This window comes from Oncorhynchus kisutch, linkage group LG18, assembly GCF_002021735.2.
Source record: "Oncorhynchus kisutch isolate 150728-3 linkage group LG18, Okis_V2, whole genome shotgun sequence".
Taxonomy (NCBI): domain Eukaryota; kingdom Metazoa; phylum Chordata; class Actinopteri; order Salmoniformes; family Salmonidae; genus Oncorhynchus; species Oncorhynchus kisutch.
Genome location: NC_034191.2, coordinates 33,290,872 through 33,306,549, shown reverse-complemented (window position 1 = coordinate 33,306,549; position 15,678 = coordinate 33,290,872). Strand labels below are relative to the sequence as shown.

The window sequence follows — 15,678 nt, the reverse complement described above, 5'->3', positions numbered from 1 at the left end:
ACACTGTATAGCCTCAAAACATGGTTAAAAATATGATTTTGATATCATGGATGGTCAGTCCTTGCTTCTATGAATTTGGACGATATATACCACCGCCAACAACAGTTTGACTTTATTAGGGGTCATGATGGTGTGGTACTGCAAGGGCTTACAAATAGAGTCAAACAGGTCACAGGCCATCACTGTTAGAATCAGATATGAATAGACTCTACTGAAAGAGATTGGATTAAACAGCCAAGCGAGATATCTTGGATTCCCACGAGGAGGTATCATGATCTTTGGACAGACTGAATAACTTTCAATTACAGCCAAGTGGAACAAAAACATGTAGACTTGTTTCAATGGAGATGACCATGAGAAACAGGTGTCACGTTCTGACCTTAGTTCTTTTGTTATGTCTTTGCTTTAGGTTGGTCAGGGCGTGAGTTGGGGTGGGTTGTCTATGTTCGTTTTTCTATGTTGTGTTTTGCGTTTGGCCTGATATGGTTCTCAATCAGAGGCAGGTGTCGTTAGTTGTCTCTGATTGAGAATCATACTTAGGTACCCTTTTCCCACCTGTGTTTCGTGGGTGATTGTTTTCTGTCTTTGTTTATGTGTATGTCACCAGACAGGACTGTTTCGTTTCGTGTCATACTCTTTGTTATTTTTGTTTTAGTGTTCTGTGTTTAATAAATTCATCATGAACACGTACCACGCTGTGCATTTGTCCTCCGATCCTTCATACTCCTCAGACGAGGACGACGAACGTTACAACAGGTTAAGAGACAAAGTTTAGACATACAGTGGGGCAAAAAAGTATTTAGTCAGCCACCAATTGTGCAAGTTCTCCCACTTAAAAATATGAGAGAGGCCTGGAATTTTCATCATAGGTACACTTCAACTATGACAGACAAAATGAGGGGAAAAAATCCAGAAAATCACATTGTAGGATTTTTTATGAATTTATTTTATTTTGGAGCAGGAAACAAACCACAGTGCTCCCATACAACTGATTAACAAACAAAGCACATAGAAACAGATACATGGGTTCATGAAGGCTTCTTTCAATGCAGATAACTCCAATAAGTAAAGCATTGGCAAGAATGATGACAAAATATATTACAGTCACTACAGCAAAGTAGAAATATTTCAATTGTCCGATATCACCGTATGCAGCAAGCCTAAAGACCTCGTAGTGAGTAGAGTTTTCCATGGTCCTGGGAGTTGGTAAAGATGTGCTGTCAATGTTTGAAGAAGAGGAGCAAATCCTCTATAGTACTGTAACTTCAATATAAGTTAAAACAATGAAATTCCAAAGACCAGACGACCTAAATTGATAACCTTGACCTGTTCATGTAACCGTGATAAATTTTACCATTGCTGTACTCGCCAATATAGATGGCTTTTCATTCTCCGGATAACATAATTTATAACGTAAATCAAACAATATTATACTTTGTATCCTACACTTATTATTTATTGCATTAAAATGCTAAATATATTGATAAAATTGATGTAACGTTTAGACTGACCATTTCTAATCCATGATGAACTCCTGAAACTCAGCTCCTCACTTGATTCTTATACTTGTGGGATGAAAAAAAAAGTGCCTGACTCTGTGTCATTTGCAAATAGTCCCCAATACCTGGGGCAAATTTGATATTCTCGGTCAAGGAAACATATAGAAAAAAACAGATACCATTTTGTAACACAGGCCCTCCATGGGGCCGGTAGCCTAGTGATTTAGAGCTTTGGGCCAGTAATGGAAAAGTTGCTGGTTTAAATCCCCAAGCCAATTAGGTGAAAAATCTGTTGATGTGCCCTTCAGCAAGGCCCTTAACCTTAATTGCTCACTCTGGATAGGAGCTTCTGCTAAATTACTTAAATGTAAATGTTCAAAACAGTTCTTACATTTTTTTAAAATACAGTAATTCATGGCTAGCTAGTTGGCGTTGCACACTAGCGTTCAATCAGAGACGTTACCCTCTCTGAGAACAAGAAGTGGTTGTTCCCCTTGCTTTGCAAGGGCTATGTCTTTCGTGGGAACAATGCTTCATGGGTGACGATTGTTGATGTGTTCAGAGGGTCCAACACTGTGGCACATGGTCAGAGGGACATTCTTAAATAAAGAGAGAAGTTTGGTAGGATAATGCAGCACATCAGAAGAAGACATCTTTTAATGTTATTTTATTGAACCTGTGTTAGTAGCCTCTGATCCTGTTAAAACAATATGTGTTGGGACCCTATAGCCTGGTAGTCTACACTAATCAGGGAAAACAGAATAACTCCGGACCTTGATTTATAGTTATGGTCTAAAACCTAGGCCCGGAGCTTTCCTGCTCAGGTAAATGTGAGGACCTTTAATATCACTCTGGGCTTCCCTAGGCCTGCAGTACACTTTCAGGGCCTATCGTCCCAGAAGAGAAGACAGAAGTTGTCCCAAATGGCACACAACTGTTTTTCATCATTTTTACAGGATGGATTGAATACATTGTCCAATGCGTCTTATAAATACATAATGACCGTTCCTGGATTATTTTGGTCACACATCTCACAGTGACCCTGGACAAACAAGATTCCTTATTTCAAAAACGGTATCTGGCCATCTGTCAGATAGCTGGCACAAAGACGGGTTGTTATAGCAGCAAAGGAGGGACCAACTCCCTATTAATGCCCATGGTTTTGGAATGAGATGTTCGAGCAGGTGTCCACATGCCTTTGGTCATGTAGTGTATGTGTATGTACTGTATATACAGTGGTTCCTCCTTTAAAAGTTGTGAGCTTACATTGCGGGACTTAGAGGTACCAAGCGTCACGGCTTCATTGCTCAAGACCACCACAAGGGGGAGTTAGAGCACTCATTATGCATTTGGGTCCCAAGGTTTTTATATGACCAATCATATCGAGTAGTTCCAATGACAAATTTGACGCAAGCCACCCGTCCTTGGTGGCTTTCTTCAATGAAGATGGCTGACAGAACATTACAGGGGAAGCAGATGTAAGTATTTATAACGTCATAACGAGTCAAGCTAAAAATGTACAATTGAGAGGAATATGTTAGTTTATGTAGAGACAAATTATTGTGCATATATTTTTGTCATAAATGTGATTTATGAAGTTAACTGACTAGCTAACATTAGCCAGCTAGCTAGCTGGTGTTATGACATGAGTACAGTATGACATTGTAATTCTTGTTGTTTAATATTTTAGGGACTACTGAGAAAAGAGAAAAACTGCCTGAGAACTGGCAAACCTGGCTGTCTTGGAAAACAGTGGATGTAAGAATCTAGCTAGCTAAATAATTTACTGCAAATTGAATATGCAATTGTGTAAGTTTGCCTTGCCATGTGTCAGGACCCCGTTACGAACTCGGGTCTCCGGTGTGAGAAACAGTCACTTAGTGAACTGAGCCACTAATAGTCGGCAGAACCCAGAAGATGAGGCAGACACAGCAGTACTAGAGACGGTGATTTAATAAAGAAAAAAGGAAAAGATCTTCAGGCAAAAATATAAACCCACAACGTCAAATGTAATTCCAAGAGAAAAAAATGTATATCCTCCAAGACACAAGGAAAATCCACAAAGTGGTAAGAACAGCAGGGAAAAAACAAACCTCAAAAGAATAATAAATAAAAAAGAACAAAACCAGAGTACCTCAAGAAAATCCAACTAGAGAAACAAATGTTCACAGCATGGCTGGGTGCTAACATACAAACACAGAGCAAAGAACTGAGGAACACGAAGGGTTTAAATACATTCAAGGGAAATGAGGCACAGGTGCCACTAATAACTAGAACAAGGGAAAAACAAAAGGGTCAAAAAAGCACAATGGGGGCATCTAGTGACCAAAACCTGAACAATCCTGGCCAAATCCTGACACCGTGCAATGCATCTGATGTAACATAGCTAACGTTAGCTAACTATTTACTTGCTTATTGTGTAGTGGAGGATACACATAACTGCATGCCTATGGATGTGTAGCTAGCTACAGTAAGTAGCCGATCTGTGTATGCACCCCAAAACGTTAGGTTCCAAACTAATATTCATACCAATCTATGAACCTTAGCTATCATAGTTATTGTATCAACTTCAAGTCTGAATGGCATTAATGAAGCCTATGGATTGAATAGGATATAATACCTTTGTGTCAAGGATGCAAGTCCTATATGCATGTACTGTAGTTATTACCACGCATGAGAGCCCCACATTGTAGCCTGTACAGTGAATATATTCACTGATCACATACTCTTCCTTGACAAATAAAGGTGTGGTTCAGGTATGAATCTCTGAGACATTATTTTTCCGTCATATACAATACCAGGTATTTCAAACTCCATTCTTTGAATGATGCGGTGTCTGCATGTATATATTACAAGTATACACTTCAACAGTGTTTACCACTCCTGCTCCTGGGACATAAATGATTACACATTGTAACTACGCAATAGACTTGAAACATGATTTAAGTAAAGGGTGATTTGTAATTAATATAAACAGAAAGAAGATGCATATCTAACTACCTTCATCTGCATTAATCTGAGGACACAGGATAGTATTTCAATGAGATACTTAATTTCAACCAGTGGAGAATGTGAAACACTTTATTGAAAGAAGTTCATTTCCTGGTGCTATAAATACACAATACATGCATTATAATTATCATAATTGTAATATTATAAATACAAATTCAATCTGTACTTCAATGCACATATGGTGTGGATTATAAAATGAGGAAGAAAGATGAGATGGGGAGAGAGGTGTAGAAGACAGAAAGGGAAATAGGTAAGAACAGAGGCAGACAGCATATGATTAATGAATTAAAGTGCTACCCTAGTACTCTCTCAGTTCACCACAATTACAGTGTCTCTAGCGGTGTCTCCTAACCAGCCTTGGGCCCCCAGGTAGCCCGAAGGTTATCTTAAGAGCGGGTGAGGTGGCCATGACAGGACTGGCTATCTCTCTCACATCAAAACATACCTGCAGACGAGACAGATGGATAGAGAGAGAGAGTATGATTAAGCCTTGTTTTTTTATTCTAACACAGTCAGTCATCATAATCATCAGGAGGTGAAATGCAAAACTGACCGTGGATCATTAACTCTGGAACTACTACATCTCTACCTGTATTTCAATGTAAAGCATCTCTTTAATAATACTTCCTGTTGACCTGGCCTCTCACCTATGATCATGCTGTGCCCTCTGTGTCAACCAGTTTAGATGCGGGAGGGGTTCACCGACACAGCTGATATAACCTAGAGGAATTAGGGAGAAGGGGGTGAGGGATGAAGTGAAGGAGAGAGACTGTTATTGTGTGTATTGTCTCACCTGGTGTCCACACTAAGTGTCCAAAGAGTACTTTATGATGCTTGATGATGACTTGATCATTTTAATCAGCTGTGTAGTGCTAAGGCAAAATAAAAATGTGCTCAGGTGTTTGGAGAATTCTGATATGCCACAGCTGGTGAGGTGTCATGTGCGCCTCTTTATTTAAAGGGTGATTATTCCAACTCTATATGAAATGTTGCAGATCTGCCCACAGACGAGGTAGGGACAAATATCCCACACAGAAGAGGTGGATAAAATTCGACAGGTCAAGGTATCCTTCTTCCTCCAAACTGTGCATGTGAGACAGGTTCAATGTACATCAAGACAGGCAGAGAGGAAGAGAGAAAAAGAACACAGAACAGTTTAATTACCTCTGGTTATGGACACTTGCCAGCAATAAAGCTTCTGCGGCCTGTTCCTCGGACAGTGAACATCTGACAATAACTACATTTTCGACCACTTGATCAGCTCGCACTCTGAAGTAAAGAAAATAGCTTCTTATTGGTGGATATGAAAGCAATCACTGAGATATGACACTTCAATCTAAAGCATCAGATGTAATTTTCAGGATACGTCAATACAGCACAGAAAGATTAATTGGAATTGGAATTAAAAGTGAAATGTTTAACCTATTAACCTGCTTCATTATTTATGTATTACCAGTTGATGATGAACAACTCCAATTTCATACATCATTGAATATTGTCTAGATTTGATGGAGACATTATACGTCTTAATACCTTATCAATTTATGATTTGTATCAATGTGGACTAGACACAGAGGTGCAGGGGAACAGAGGAACAGAGTAGGGGAACAGGGTATTTTTGCAGAGCAATGCAACAATGCTGGATCATTCTGGCAATGATACCTGCACCATCTACAAATGGCCCATTGCTCTGCTGACATATCAGAATAGCATTCCCTGACAGACATATTGTGTTCTTTCATCCTTCTGTAAACAAAGCTAACCGTTACACTGTAATGAAATATGATTATACATCGACAATTAAACAAATACGACATGGCCTGCTTATGAGTTGCTAGTTATATATACAGTATTACATTTACACAACTATTCAGACCCTTCTCTCAGTACTTTGTTGAAGCACCTTTAGCAGCGATTACAGCCTCAAGTCTTCTTGGGTATGATGCTACAAGCTTGGCACAACTTTCTTTACCATTCTGGCCATCATATTTGCCACCAATGCTCTTTATAGGACGCATCACTGCACTCTTTTATCCTCTGTAAACTAGTCATCTCTGTATACTCTTCGCAAGACCCACTGGTTGGTGCTTATTTATAAAACCCTCCTAGGCAGCACTCCCCTTGTCTGAGATATCTACTGCAGCCCTCATCCTCCACATACAACACCCGTTCTGCCAGTCACATTCTGTTAAAGGTCCCCTAATCCCACACATCCCTGGGTCGCTGCAGCTAGCGACTGGAAGAGCTACAAACAACCTCAAATCTCTTCATTCAAAAATTCAATCATAGACACTCTTACTCACAGTTGTGGCTGCTCTGCGTGATGTATTGTTGTCTCTACCTTCTTGCCGTGTGTGCTGTTGTCTGTGCCAAATAATGTTTGTGACATGTTTTGTGCTGCTGCCATGTTGTTTTGCTACCATGCTGTGTTGTCAGGTGTTGCTGCCATGCTATGTTGTTGTCTTAGGTCTCTCTTTATGTAGTGTTGTCTCTCTTGTCGTGACGTATGTTTTGTCCTATATTTTTACTTAATAAATTACAAAAATTAATCCCAGTCCCCATCCCCGCAGGAGGCCTTTTGCCTTTTGGTAGGCCGTCATTGTAAAAACTAATTTGTTCTTAAAACCTGTTCGGGATAGGGGGCAGCATTTTCACGTTTGGATGAAAGCGTGCCCAGAGTAAACTGCCTGCTACTCAGTCCCAGTTGCTAATATATTTATGTTATTAGTAGATATGGATAGAAAACACTCTGAAGTTTCTAAAACTGTTTGAATGTGAGTATAACAGAACTCATATGGCAGGCGAAAACCTGAGAAAAATCCTACCAGGAAGTGGGAAATCTGTGGTTTGTAGTTTTTCAACGCTTGGCCTATTGAATAAACAGTGTCTATGGGGTCAAATTGCACTTCCTAAGGCTTCCACTAGATGGCAACAGTCTTTAGAACGTTGTTTGAGGCTACTACTGTAAAGAAGGGGCTCATAAGGGCTCTGAGTCAGTGGTCTGGCAGAGTGCCACAAGCTCGTGATGCTCGTTCACGTGAGAGGTAGCTCGCGTTCCATTGCATTTCTGAAGCCAAAGGAATTCTTCGGTTGGAACATTATTGAAGATGTATGTTAAAAACATCCTAAAGATTTATTCTATACATCGTTTGACATGTTTCTACGGACTGTAATGGAACTTTTGGACTTTTCGTCTGGACCTTGATCTCGCGCTTCATGAAGATGGACTACTGGGCTGAACGCGCTAACAACAAAGAGGAATTTGGACATAAATGATGAACTTTATCGAACAAATCAAACATTTATTGTGGAACTGAGATTCCTGGGAGTGCATTCTGATGAAGATCATCAAAGGTAAGTGAATATTTATAATGCTATTTCTGACTAATGTTGACTCCACAACATGGCAGATATTTCTTTGGCTGGTTTGGTCTCTGAGCGCCGTACTCAGATTATCGCATGGTGTGCTTTTTCCATAAAGTTTTTTTGAAATCTGACACAGCGGTTGCATTAAGGAGAAATCTATCTTTAATTCTGTGAATAACACTTGTATGTTTTATCAATGTTTATTATGAGTATTTTTGTAAATTGATGTGGCTCTCTGCAAAATCACAGGATGTTTTGGAAGCAAAACATTACTGAACGTTACGCGCCAATGTAAACTGAGATTTTTGGATATAAATATGCACTTTATTGAACAAAACATATGTCACGTTCTGACCTTAGCTCCTTTATTATGTCTTTGTGTTAGTTTGGTCAGGGCGTGTGTTGGGATGGGTAGTCTGTTATGTTTATGTGTTTGGCCTGGTATGGTTCTCAATCAGAGGCAGGTGTCGTTCTGTTTGAGAATCTGTTTTCCCGATTTTAGTTGTGGGTGATTGTTTTCTGTCTCTGTGCCTTCACCAGACAGAACTGTTTTGTTTTTTGTTTCTGTCTTTCACTTTGTTATTTTGTATTTTTGTGTGCAGTGTCTTTTCATTAAAAATGACGAACACTTACCACGCTGCACATTGGTCCGATCTGTCATACTCCTCGTCAGAGGAAGACGAATTTCGTTACAACATACATGTATTGTGTAACATGATGTCCTATGAGTGTCATCTGATGAAGATCATCAAAGGTTAGTGATTAATTGTATCTATATTTCTTTTTGTGACTCCTTTCTTTGTCTGGAAAAATGGCTGTGTGTGTATTTGTGACTTGGCTCTGACCTAACATAATCATATGTTGTGCTTTCGCTGTAAAGCCTTTTAGAAATCGGACACGATGTGTAGATTAAAAATACGTTTCTTTCATTTGGTGTATTGCACTTGTTAATGTGTGAAAGTTACATATTTCCCCCCAAAAATATTTGAATTTGGCGTGCTGCCTTTTTCAGCAGAATGTTGGGGTGCTGCTAGCGGAACCTTTAGCCATAAGAGTGCTTGTTGAGTGCTGCAGATATGGTTGTCCTTCTGGAAGGTTCTCCCATCTCCACAGAGGAACTCTGGAGCTCTGTCATAGTCACCTCCCTGACCAATGCCCTGGAAGAGTATCGGTGGTTCCAAACTTCTTCCATTTAAGAATGTTGGGAGGCCACTGTGTTCTTGAGGACCTTCAAAGCTGCAGAAATGTTTTGGTACCCTTCCCCAGATCTGTGCCTCGACACAATGCTGTCTCAGAGCTCTACGGACAATTCCTTCGACCTCATGGCTTGGTTTCTGCTCTGACATGCACTGTCAAATGTGGGACCTTATGTAGACAGGTGTATGCCTTTCCAAATCATGTCCAATCAATTGAATTTAGCGCAGGTGGACTCCAATCAAGTTGTAGGAATTTCTCAAATGGAAACAGGATGCACCTGAGCTCAATTTGAGTCTCATAGCAAAGTGTCTGAATAATTATGTAAATAAGTTATCTGTTTTTTATTTTATACATTTGCATACATTTCTGTTTATACTTGCGTACTATTGTTTGTACAGATGAATGTGGTACCTTAATAAGGCGTTTGGAAATTGCTCCCAAGGATGAACCAGACTTGTGGAGGTCTACAATTTTTTGAATGATTTCTTTTGATTTTCCCATGATGTCAAGCAAGGAGGTGCTGAGGTTGAAGGTAGGCCTTGAAATACATCCACAGGTGCACATCCAATTGACTCATTATGTCAATTAGCCTATCGGAAGCTTCTAAAACCATGACATAATTATCGGGAATTTTCCAAGTTGTTTAAAGGCACAGTCAACTTAGTGTAGCTAAACTTTTGACCCACAGGAATTTTGACCCACAGAACTTTTGACCCACAGAAACCCACAGGAATTGTGATACAGCGAAATAATCTGTCTGTAAACAATTGTTGGAAAAATTACTTGTGTCATGCACAAAGTAGATTTGTTTTTGGCAAGTCCTAACCAACTTGCCCAAACTATAGTTTGTTAACAATAAAGTTGTGGATTGGTTGAAAAGCTAGTTTTAATGACTCCATCCTAAGTGTATGTAAACTTCCTACTTCAACTGTATGCCGCTCAAGCCCTTTCTCCCCAATTAAGGTGCCACCAACCTCCTGTGGAGTGAACATATATTTAAGAATTAAGCAGAAACAGACTGGCCAGGTAATTACGGCAAATGCCAGATGGGTCATTCCTTTAGCTCAGTGCCCAGTCTAAAAAGTTTGCAAGCGTAGAGATAGATATAGGACTCAAGTGGCCAAACGTGTAGTAACTGGGTGGGACTTCATATGGGTTAAGGAAGGATCTCATAATTCCATACAGGTCACCAGGAGGGATTAGCTAATGCATTAAATTCATGAGCAAACACTCCATAACTGCAGGTGGCAATAAATAGCCAAACTTGGCTTCATACCTGTTAAAAAACTTGTAGAAGTAGAAGAAGGAAATGGACTACTTCAAAATGGAGTATGGCGCTTCCAGTGATCTTAGACGCCATGCAGCCCATATTGGGCTGATCTTCCTCATTGTACATGAATCTCTTTCAAAAATGCATTTGAAGCATTTTAATTTACAATAAATAATGCAATGTTTTATTCAGTGTAGCATGACTAAATGAATAAACAACTGTTTTGATCAAGAAAATGGATTCATCCCTTTTATTTTACAGGAAATTATGTGTATTTCACTTGCTAATTCAAATTTCATCTAAATATCAAAAGGATCTGCTAGAACTGTCACTTCTAGAAGAATACTTTATTGCCCATTTGTTGAAACAGAATTTATTACATCATTTTACTTTGTCCCCAACCCCACTGAAACACACATACATGTCCATTGACATGCTAGAAGAACACACAGCAGCATCACTGATTTGACTTGACAACAGTAAAATACATTTAACGAAATGCAGAAGAATTCACAGAAATAGAATGCAATACAAAAGAGAAGAGATTAGGTTGATGATAAAAACAAATGTATAAACATTCAGTTCTAGCAGATGATCCTGTCAGACCTGGGATTCAAACCATCAACCCTGCCCTGCCGCTGTAATATCTAAAGTCATAATTGGTACCAGTTTAGGTTCAGATTTTCGATGAGGAAAATCAAGAGTTCGGAAATATTCTTCTTATAATTTTTGTAACACATGTCCTGATCTTCTTGGTCCTAATACCATATATGATAGGATGTACCAGTGGTACATCCCACCAGTGGTGGGAAAAGAATGAACTGTACTGATATTAATACATCAACCTCTGTGCCTGTAAACAACAGAAAAAAGGATGGTTTGCAGAGAAGTTGATGAATATGTTCTAGTGGGGGGTACACACATTAAAAGTCTTCGTTCGTGACTCCTTTGAGACTTTACTATTTTGACATATGAGAGCACAACTAACACAAAACGTAAAACCACTAGACTTGATATGGTAGATATACAGTACCAGACAGGCTGCTCAGCTCACTTTCAAAACAGGAGAGTTTAACAACTGCTTAGTCATCACAAAAAAACAGATTGTTTCCGGCACAAGGGAGCCTTGAAGTGATAAACATTTGAAAAGAGTTATGGGAATAATAATAATAAAATATACCAATGTTCTGATATTGAAATAGCTTACAAATGGAGACATACCTGTCATAAGCCATCACTGCTAGAATAACATGAGGACATGTTACATATACATTGCAGAAATGTAACGGTGGGCCAAGAGAACAGAGGTGGCAGAGCTGGTTGGGGTGTAGGGTCGTCCCAAAGATCCCTGTTAGCATCTGTTTGAGCACAACCTGAAGGTAGGGAGGGCAGCGCCCCTTGATGCTCTGTAGTTATGCAGTTAACTAGCTAATATGACACAAATCATTCTCAGTTACAATACATTATAAACTTGATGCTTTACAAGAATCATTGGTCTACATAGAAATTATGGCAAAATTATACATATTTGCACAGTCAATGATAGCAACTATAAGTAACAAAACACAATTCAATATTACAAAAATCATCTGTTTATGTTTTAGGGTAAAGTCGTAGTACCTTTTTACAAGCCTGCCTGATATTAACCATCCTAACGCCATACATTAAAGGATTGAAAAGTGGTGGACATATCAGAAAATAAACTAATAAAATAGTGCGAAGTATAGGTGGAAGATCTGCAGTTTCATATCTGCCTTGTAGAACCACAAATAAACAGCCAAATAAGAAGTTCAGCAAAGAGGCTATATGTGGCATACAGGTGTTAAATGCTTTCTGTTTCGTCTCTTTAGAAGACTTTAAACATATCTGTAGAATTCTTACATATGAGTATATGGTAGGACATATAGTACAAGAAATATAAAGCACAGTGACAACAAGACCCCATATGTTATTCAGCATAGTATTTGAACAGGCAAGCTTGACGACTGAGTAGTTGTCACAATACACTCTGTCTAGAATGTTACCACAAAATTGCAGTCGCAAACTCAGGGAGATAATGATGGCATTGAGGAAAAAAGAATACACCCAGGACAGTAAAATTAAGCCACAAATGGTTTTAGGTGTCATTATATTGTTATACTGTAGAGGATAACAAATAGAGATGTACCTGTCATAGGACATAACTGCTAAATTACAAAATTCTGTTAGAGCATATGTGTACAACACATAAATCTGGAGATAACAATAAAGAAGGGAAATATCATGTGTGTCAGACAGCAAGTAAAACATGAGAGCAGGAAACAAACCAGTGCTCCCATACAACTGATTAACAAACAAAGCACATAGAAACATATACATGGGTTCATGAAGGCTTCTTTCAATGCAGATAACTCCAATAAGTAAAGTATTGGCAAGAATGATGACAAAATATAAAACAGTCACTACAGCAAAGTAGAAATATTTCAATTGTCCGATATCACCGTATGCAGCAAGCCTGAAGACCTCGTAGTGAGTAGAGTTTTCCATGGTCCTGGTAGATGGTAAAGATGTGCTGTCAATGTTTGAAGAAGAGGAGCAAATCCTCCTACTGTAGCTTAAATATATATTAAAATCATGAAATCATAAACATTAAACAACCTAAATGGATAATTCATTGACTTGTTCATTCAGAGATACATTTGCTCACATCTATACTCACCAATACAGACAGTTTTAGATTCTTCTGATAAAATAATTAATTGCCTAAAACAAACAATATTATACTTTGTATACGGCACTCATGTTACTTATATCAAAATGAAATGGAAAATAATTCATTGATTACCTGTAAAGTATGCTAAATCCAACATTTTGACAGACCATTTCTAATCCATGATGAACTGCTTAAACTCCTCAAACAATTCCTATACTTATATATATATAAAAAAAATCACCTGCCATGGTGTGATAGGCAAGTGTACACCAATACCTGGGGAAAATGAGATATTCTCAGAGTCAAGGAAACCGTCCAGAGAAAAACAGACACCATGTTGTAACACAGGCCCTCTAGGGAGGAGGTGCAAAGCCTTTCTTAAAATCTATACAAACTACAGTAACTCATAGAGAAAAGTAGATTACACAAGGCATGTACAACTGATGTGAAATGGCTAGCTTGTTGGCAGTGCTATCTTTTGTTCAATCGGTGATGTCACTCTTTCTGAGACCTAGAAGTAGTTGTTTCCCTTGCTCTGCAAGGGCCGTGGCTTTTGTGGATTGACAGGTAACGATGCTTCATGGGTGACGGTTCTTGATGTGGTCAGAGGGTCCCAAGTTGTAGCCCAGGTTGGGGCAAGGCAGGGGATGGAAGCAATACTGTTACAGTACACATGGTAAGAGGGACATGTGTACTGGTAGGCTTTGTTAGTGGCCTATGATGCTGTTAAAACAATGTATGATCGTGGACTACAGGAAAAGGAGGGCCGAGCATTCACCCATAGATGTGTCTAAAGTGGAGCAGGTTGAGAGCTTCAAGTTCGTGGTGTCCACATCAGAAACAAACAAACAAGGTCCAAACACACCAAGACACTCGTGAAGAGGGCACGACAATGCCTATTCCCCCTCAGGAGACTGAAAAGATTTGGCATGGGTCCTCAGATCCTCAAAAGGTTCTACAGCTGCACCATCGAGAGCATCCTGACCGGTTGCATCACCGCCTGGTATGGCAACTGCTCGGCCTCTGACCGCAAGGCGCAACAGAGGGTACTGCGTACAGCCCATTACATCACTGGGGCCAAGCTTCCTGTTATCCAGGACCTCTAAACCACGCTGTGTCAGAGGAAGGTCCTAAAAATTGCCAAAGACTCCAGCCACCTTAGTCATAGACTGTTCTCTCTGGTACCGCACGACAAACGATACCGGAGCGCCAAGTCTAGGTCCAAAATCATTTTTAACTGCTTCTACCCCCAAGTCATAAGACTCCTGGACATCTAATCATATCGCTAACCAGACTATTTGTATTGAACCCCCCCCCCCCCCTTTTATGCTGCTGCTACTCGCTGTTTATTATCCATGCTTAGTCACTTTACCCCTACTTACATGTACAAACTAACCAGTACTCCGGCACGTTGACTTGGTACCGGTGGCCTCATTATTGTTGTTTTATTGTTGCTCTTTTCTTTTTTACTTTAGTTAATTTAGTATATATTTTTCTTAAAACTGCATTATTGTTTGAGGGCTTGTAAGCAAGAATTTCACGGTAAGGTCTTCATCTGTTTAATTCGGAGCATGTGACAAATACAATTTTATTTTATTGAATGTGTTGGGACCTTCTAGCCTGGCACTTCGACAAAATGTAGAAGAATTATGTGACATCACCAACCTGCTGTGTAGGCAATGCTATCAGCTCTCACATTAACCTTCCAGGAGTTTGTGTTCTATGTACTGTGCATAATAAATAAATAATTCAGTCGAACCAATGCAAAGCTTCTGACAAAGGGAAGGTTACCCAGACGCAGATTAAGTCTACTCCTGGACTAAAACACACTGTCAATGGAGATTCTCCATTGAGCATTTTTTATTCTATTTATTCTATGACCAGTCTTGATCTGGGTCCTGTAATTCAGGGAGGTAGCAGGGTACTGTTGAGGGGCTACCTTGCTAGCTATAGTCAGAATGAGGGTGCAACACAACAGTCTGAGGAGAGGTCATCATTGGTAGCCTGGACCCAGATCTTTTTGTGCTATCATTCTAGCTCCTTGTCATGTTTGGCATGACAAGGGGTGGACTAATAGCACAAACATACTGGTACCCAGAATATACAGTTAGGGCACTGTCGTTTTTCCTGACCATTTGATCTAACCAGGGAAAACATAGAATAACTCAGCAGCCTGAGTCCTAGCTATAGTCTAAAACCTAGGCCCAAAGCTTTTCCTGCTCAGGTAAAAGTGAGGATCCTTATTATCACTCTTGGCTTCTTTAGACCTACAGTACACTTTCAGTGCCTATCCACCCAGAGGGGATGACAGAATGCATGAGTCTCAAATGGCACCCTATTGCCTTTATAGTGCACTACTTTTGACAAGAGGCTTCTGGCTAATATAGGGAATAGGGAATATATATATATAGGGAATAGGTTACCATTTGGGATGCAATCAAGACCAGCCGTGCCTCTCCCGGAGCCCCTCGGGTCTCTACAGGTTAATAGCTGCTTTAATTGGTTCCTAGGGAACAAGGCCATATAGTGGACTAATGACCTGGAACCTAATGACTCAATAAGCATGTTTATTATGCTTTCCCCATGGAAAAGTATTAATGGAGTACATGAACAACGTGTCTTATAAAGTGTGGAGAACAAGT

The 15,678-nt window shown here is 39.6% G+C and overlaps 1 protein-coding gene across 1 annotated transcript; it reads right to left on the bottom strand.

Moving 5' to 3' along the window:
* Positions 1–10,571: 10,571 nt before the first annotated feature.
* Positions 10,572–12,870, bottom strand: LOC109909401 (olfactory receptor 11A1-like). The gene has a single exon (XM_020508454.2). The coding sequence runs from the start codon at positions 12,868–12,870 to the stop codon at positions 11,938–11,940; it is 933 nt and encodes a 310-aa protein (XP_020364043.2). The 3' UTR covers positions 10,572–11,937.
* Positions 12,871–15,678: the final 2,808 nt, after the last annotated feature.

Excerpts from the sequence above, each read along its gene's own strand:
- LOC109909401 (XM_020508454.2), bottom strand. The coding sequence starts at position 12,870 with ATGGAAAACTCTACTCACTACGAGGTCTTCAGGCTTGCTGCATACGGT.